This window comes from Tasmannia lanceolata, unplaced genomic scaffold, assembly GCF_043159265.1.
Source record: "Tasmannia lanceolata isolate RefF3 unplaced genomic scaffold, GAP_Taslan_0.1 ptg000007l, whole genome shotgun sequence".
In the NCBI taxonomy this organism is placed as follows: Eukaryota; Viridiplantae; Streptophyta; class Magnoliopsida; order Canellales; family Winteraceae; genus Tasmannia; species Tasmannia lanceolata.
The window spans coordinates 17,933,879-17,941,242 of NW_027518684.1; the positions used below are offsets into that span (position 1 = coordinate 17,933,879).

The 7,364-nt window shown below is 41.1% G+C and overlaps 1 protein-coding gene across 1 annotated transcript; it reads left to right on the plus strand.

Annotated features, from left to right (window-relative positions):
* The first annotated feature begins 999 nt into the window (after positions 1 to 999).
* LOC143882151 (arogenate dehydrogenase 2, chloroplastic-like) lies at positions 1,000 to 2,637 on the plus strand. The gene has a single exon (XM_077385595.1). It carries the CDS (start codon positions 1,058 to 1,060, stop codon positions 2,225 to 2,227), a length of 1,170 nt encoding a protein of 389 aa, XP_077241710.1. The 5' UTR covers positions 1,000 to 1,057; the 3' UTR covers positions 2,228 to 2,637.
* The last annotated feature ends 4,727 nt before the right edge of the window (positions 2,638 to 7,364 follow it).

Genomic DNA, 7,364 nt, shown 5'->3' on the forward strand with positions numbered 1-7,364 from the left:
AGAGAGAGAGAAACGTTAAATCCTAACGTTTAACGTTAGCCAGCCGTAAGGGGGGGGGGGGGGGGGGGGGCATTATAGCATAGCAGCATGCTTTTAACACACGCGTAGTTTGCAAATGCAGATCAAGATGTAGATGCCAAATTGCCAATGACATTGATGGTGTTGACAATAGCAATAACATCATCAGTGATAAAGAAAACTGAGCACGGATAAGTCTAAGAAAATTGTTACATCATCCTCAATCAACTTTCTTTGACTTGGCAACTACAGCATAGTGCAATTCCTTAGCCAAAACCCAGCTTACAAGGTACGGTTGTCATCACTATTGTGCTATTGTGAGCAGTCTCTCATTTGTATGCATACAAGGTAGGGTTGCAACTCGGGCCGGGTTGGGTCAAACCCGAACCGGAATTGAGGAACCATTTACTCAACCCAAACCCGACCTGACCCGAGTTTCAACCTGCCAAGCTTTAACAGACCCGACCTGACCCTACCCGCAGGACCCTTTTTTCCAAACTAAACCCGACCCGATCCGAGTTCAACCTGAGTTTTTAAGCTTAGTAGGGAAAAAATATATATGATTAAAAATGTCTAGTTTCACTCGGGTCGGGTTGCGCAAGCCCTCAACCTGAACGTGACCCGAACTCAACCTGTGTTGGGAAAACTAAACCCGAACCCGAACCTGACCCGAACTCAGCCCAACCCAACACGACTTTTTTTGGGGTTGAACCCGACCGGTGTTGCACCATGTGGGCCCACTTAAGGTATACCATTTGAACGGTTTTATGATTTTTGACTTTTCTTTTGACTACCGGTTAAGGTGGCTAAAGCCTTAATGGCTGTCCTAATGGGATATCCGTTCGGATAAGATTCAGACATAATGAACGGTGCAGATTCCCCACACATGTCCCTGTGTAGGACCAACTTTTACTATTTAATATAGAGACCCTGCCAACAACACTTTCCCTTCGTCTTCTTCAAGAGCCCTCAAAACCTCTTTCTACTACCCTTGATATTAGCCTATTAGGGCTCCAAATCTTCCCAAATACTCCTAAAAATGTCCACCCTCTCATGTCTCTCAACCTCCAAACCCAACCCCATTCTCCCTTCAAAACCCTCTCCCTCCTCTCATCATTTCTCTTCCCTCCCCTTTCTCAATCTCAAACCCCTCACCACTCAAACCCTAAAAAAAAACCAAACCTTCCAAATCAAAGCCCTAGACGCAGCCCAACCCTACGATCTCGAATCTCTCATCTCCAATCGCTTCGAAAAGAGCACAAAACTCAAGATCGCGATCATCGGATTCGGAAATTTCGGCCAATTCCTCGCAAAAACCATCTCCAATCAAGGCCATACTATCTTAGCCTACTCTCGATCAGATTACTCTGGCATCGCTCGAAAACTCGGCGTCTCATATTTTTCAGATCCTCACGATCTTTGTGAAGAACATCCGGAGGTAATCCTTCTCTGCACTTCTATAATTTCAACAAAATCTGTACTTAAATCTCTTCCAATTCACCGTTTGAAGAGAAATACGCTTTTCGTTGATGTACTTTCTGTGAAAGAATTTCCAAAAAATCTGTTTCTTCAAATGTTGCCGCGCGAATTCGATATTCTTTGTACTCATCCGATGTTTGGACCGGAGAGCGGTAAGAATGGGTGGAAAGATCTCCCATTTGTGTTTGAGAAGGTGAGAATTGGATCTGAGGGGTCTAGGGCTGAGAGGTGTGAGCGATTTTTGAGTATTTTTGAGAGAGAGGGGTGTGAGATGAAGGAGATGTCTTGTGCAGAGCATGATAGGTATGCTGCGGGATCGCAATTTATAACACATACTCTGGGAAGGGTTTTGGTGAAGTTTGGGTTGGAGTCTACGCCTATAAATACGAAAGGGTATGAGAAATTGTTGGATTTGGTGGAGAATACGGCGGGGGATAGCTATGATCTTTACTATGGATTGTTCATGTATAATCCGAATGCGATGGAGCAGCTGGAGAGGTTGGATATGGCTTTTGATTCGTTGAAAAAACAGCTTTTTGGACAGTTGCATGATATACTTAGGAAGCAGTTGTTTGAGAATGATGAGGGATTGAATGTCACCAGCATTGAGAATGGTAATACAAATCATTTTATGAGAAAAAATGCAGCTGCCCAAAATGTTTGGAAGCAATTGTTTGAGAATGATGAGGACTTGAATGTCACCAGCTCTGAGAACAACCGCCCTCTATGAGAGAAATTCAACTGCCGAAAAAGTTCACTATTTCAACAATTCAGTAGCGATGTTCAACTTCACTATAAACTATATGTAGATTTGATTATAGCAGTCTTCTGGCATATTATGGATTTAGCAGCACTTGTTGCTTTTCGCGTTGTGTGCCGTGAAAATGAGGAGTCAAGGGATGATTTGTGTGAGTGGTTTCTATAGTGTTTCGCAATGTAGGTGCAAAATGAAGGAGATATCTTGTGGGTAGTGTGAGACATAATTACCAGAGTGGGTCATGCTTTATTTTTAGAGAAAGCCTGAAGGAATCAACACAAAGTAGGTACTGTTGATTTATTTTCTGTTTGTCTAATTTATCGTTTTTTAATGGATTCTTGGATTGTATCTTACATCAATCAATATAAATTTCTTTTATCAAAGTTGCTCTTGAATGAAAATTCCATCTATTTTCTAGTTGAGATTCAAAAATTGCATCTGTTAATGTGCCCTTTTTGGGCACTTTTAAATAGAGCTGAAATCAAATGATATGAATAACTGTTCCCCAGTTTTGGTGGCCAAACATAATAACTCCTCAGTATTGATACTTCCTTAATAACTCCTCAGTTATTATTTAATACTGAGGAGTATTGATACTCCTCAGTATTAATAACTCCTCGGTCCCCTTCCCTTTCATAATATACTTCTGCCATTTCAAAAAAGAAAAGAAAAAATAGAGATAAAAAAATAAATTTCTTCTGTTCTCTATATCTTTTTATTAGAGCTTTACTATTGGGTATGTGCTTGATGGCTGAGCATGCGCTTGTTATGCATTGGTAGACGACTTAGGATTGATAAACCTTAATCAGCCTTTTTTAAGAATTTTAAATTATCTTCCATGGTGTAGGATACCATAATGAGATCACTCCTTGAATTGCTCTGCATGAGTTGACTCAAGTGACTATACAATATTATTCTAAACTTTTCCCTTAAGTCTCTTCTCTAGCTTTTACTAATTTAAGTGCAGTCAACTTTATACTATATAATTTACAGTCAAGTGCATGTATCAGTTGACAAATACATGATCTATAAACATGGTGATCAGAGAAGCCGTATTTGTTGAGATACACTAAAAAGTCAGATGCTACAGTAGTAGCTCATGAAAGCTCCATGTGTTATTATCTTTTTTTTTTATAACCAAACTCCTGATCTATAAATATGGTGATCAGAAAAGCCTTATTTGTTGAGATACTCAGATACACTCAAAAGGCAGATGCTACAGTAGTAGCTCATAACCTTGGTGCCATAACTGATACAAGCTATCTAATTTCTGAGATAATATTCACCAACTCACGCGGTCCTCCCTCCTTATTGCTTGTCCAAGATCAAATTCCCTTCAATAATCAAATTCCCAGATACATGTGCTGTGAACCATCTTAATCTCTGTAAGAGGGCTCTCACCTCTACCTCATTTGCATCGGAAAGGCCCGCCACCTGCCGGGCCTAAGAAAAATAGGAGGAGGCGTCCTTTGAGTTTTGAAACAATCCATTGATGCCCTGCTGGGCCTCGTTTTCCTTTTGTACTTCTGTCAAAGTGGAGTTTAATCCACCCACTTGAAGATGGTCTCCATCATGGCGTTTCCTTTTGCTTTTTCCCTTTTCCAAAATTATTGTCTTACTCTTACAATTCCTTAGGTTCTCCCCCACACTATAGCTTGGTGCCTCCTTGCGAATACTAGTCCATGCTATGAGATCAGATTTGGTGTCAAGCGCCAGTATACCCCATCTACGTCTTTTGTCTTTAAAGATTCAATTGTTCCTCTCTATCCAAAGTTGCCAGATTATAATGTATGGGACCGGTCTCAACATTGCGCTACCAACATCCCCAAATGCTCTGCCACTTCACTTCAATATTGTCGTCTTGATCGATCTCTGAAGCGACATTTGTTGCCCAAGTGATCTTATCATTGTCATCCATAACCGATGGGCGTAAGGACAATGTACAAGAAGATGATCCAAAGATTCTTCATTGCTTGAATAGAAGACACACCAGCTCGCCATTGGCACATTCCTCTTCTTTAGCAGTTTGCATGTGTTGATTCTTTTCTTTAACCCGGGGGTTCGCGGGTTGCTCCGGAGAACCTTAGGAGCTTGATGAATTAACCGTCAAGTTAAAGTAGCACAAACCAGTCCCAATTTCAGATTAAGCATTCAGGAAGTTAATCAAATCGCGTTAGGATGTTTACTTTTAGTTAGCCATCGAGATAATTAATAATAAGCTTAAAATCTATCTCAAACATGCACCTGCAAATAACAGCTTACACCAAAAGAAAACAATATATAGATATGGGCAGCAAACATGAATGATCTATCTACACACTGGAAGCAAAGTAAATATAAGCTCTAGGGCCCAAGTAACCACCTATCTAGGTTAATCGACCTCAAGAATAAAACAGGGGCGACCTGTAATTCGTTAAAGAGTCTCATTGGATCAAAATCAAATCTAGCAAGGCTGTAAGTAGTAAAGGTAAGATCTCACCCGACAAGGAAGCTCATCACCTAAGATCCTGCGTGAAAGAGGCCCAAGAGAGTGGTGGGGAAGCCAGAAAGCTCTGGCCAGTCCAAAATGTCAGCAGCCAACAGCTATAACAATCCGGAGGCGCAAATACGTATATAATATGAATGCGTGCGACCCAAACAGTAAAATAACTAATAAGGAATACTAATATGCAGCACAGTAGGGAAATCAGGGTGCAAATCAGCACGAGACTATCCCGGACAGCAAGAAGCATTGCAAGGGTAATGTAGAATCATTGATAGACAAAGAAAAGAGGTGAAAGAGGGGATTGCCATGATGAATAGTGCTGAAAACAAAACCCCGAGAGTCCTAGGATTGCAGGAACAACAAGGAAGAGGGAAAAGATAGCAAAGGGGGTAAGAAAGTGGAAAGAGATGGAGAGAAATGGGTAGGAGGTGAAAAGGAAAGAGTGAAGAAGGGACTTTTGCAGAGACTGCTAAAATAGTCAAGGGGTTGTTTTAGAGGGAGGAAACCGTACAGATTGGTTAAAGAAGGAAAGATAATGAAAGGAAGAAGAAAGAAAGAAGAGGCAGAGATGGAGAAGAAAGGGGGAAGAAATAGAGGAGAAAATCCCTTCCCAAAAGTTATCATGAGTGAATTAAAGAAGAAAAGACAACCGGGTTTGTGCAAATATCAAACATTTCCCTTATTTTAAGTAGCTTCTTGACTCCCTTTAACGTTAGAAAACAAGATATTTTAGAATACCTTTGCTGTACACTTTTTTCTTCGGGGTGCACCACACAAGGTTGATGCTTAGACCATTTGCTTAAAGAGCAACATTTCTATCAAATAGACCCAGATTGGGTGGGGCTTATTAATGGTTATAATAAGACAACCAGTTACTGCCCATATCCAGGTGTCCACGGGAAATAGAAGGGGCAGATTTATCAGCTCCTGTTTTGGGGTGATCTGGACCATTCTTTCAGTGGGTCCCACGTGGCATCACACCGGCTCCTATTAACGTGTCTCTCTCTCTCTCTCTGGTAGACCTGGCTAACGGATAGGCAGGGCCGGGTTTCACCCCACCCGTACGGGTCCCGGCTTATGGGTCACTATTTTCTGAACCCAGGCCCCATCCATATGGGCTAGGTGGAGCCGCGGGTCACCCAGTTTTTTTTGGCTGTTATTATTCCCACACTGTAGGATGATCCAAACCGTCCATATGATGGGTCATAACGTAATTAGGTTGTGCCCAAAAATTCATTTTCATAGGATGATCCAAGCCCTCTGATCTATGGAGGAATTGCATATTATTATTTATGAAGAGAAAACGGTTCTTACACATATGTGTAGAGAGTTCTCTACACACTAGCTTAAAATACAGTGGGGGCCCACATTGTTTGGATGATCCAAGCCATCCATTTAAAGGCCCTCACATAGATAGGGTGTCTACAAAAAATCAGATCCATGGGATCATCCCAACCCTACGATTTGTGGAGGTAAAATGGATGCCTTTAAACCTTCACAAATGAGTCCATTTTTTGCCTCCACAGTTCGAATGGTTAGGATGATCCTATGGATCTGATTTTTTATGGACACCCTATCTATGTTAGGGCCTTAAAAATGAATGGTTTGGATCACCCAAATAATGTGGCCCCCACTGTATTTTAAGCTAGTGTGTAGATAACTTATCTACACATATGTGTAGGAACCGTTTTCTCATTTATGAAAACCTCTATAGATTGGAGGGCTAGGATCATCCTATGGAATTGATTTTTGGGGTACAACCTATTTATCGTTGTGGCCCATCACATGGACGGTTTGGATCATCCTATAGCAAGGGCCGTACAGTACTTTTTTGAAAAATAGTGGACCGTAAGGGCGTGCACCATATAAAATCTCGTATAGTATTACGATTGAGGTATTTTCTATCGATGGCTAACCGAACTGACCCGGGAGCGAAGACCATCCGGGGGACGAATCCACAGAACCTGGTGGAGAAGATATTGAGGTGGAAGATCTACCAGAGCACTTATTGGAAGGAGCAATGTTTCGGGGTCATGGCCGAGACCCTGGTGGACAAGGCTATGGAGTTGGATCACCTAGGCGGAACTTTTGGTGGCAACTGAAAGCCCACCCCATTCATATGGATGGCCCCAAACTTGCAACCTATAACAATCGCAAACTCAACCTCAATATACTCCATACAGACACCTCTAAACACAGATTTAGCAAAATTTATACGTAGCCCCAAGGAATAAGATTTTTAATTTTCCACAAGTTTGGACAACTAAGGAGTATGGTGTTGTAACTTGTAAGTATACTGAAGATGAGGGTGGTTAATACTTTAACCTTCAATTCGACTGCACAATCGGGATTTATAGCCCAACTTTCTTAAAGCATCCGCCATGATAATGTGTTACGAACATGAACGGTTCGTAATGTGATTGATCTTATTAGAGGGAAGATCGGCCTCTTGATCCACTCCGAGGGAAGGATCAATCCTCTTTTGTGGAAAAAGACACAATTTCTAAAATTGTTTCTTCATTGATTTCCATTAACAATAACATATGCTTATATAAAGTACTAAATGAGATCTTATTATAAGAATAGAAATAACTAATTAAAGACTATCCTATCCTAATCTAACCT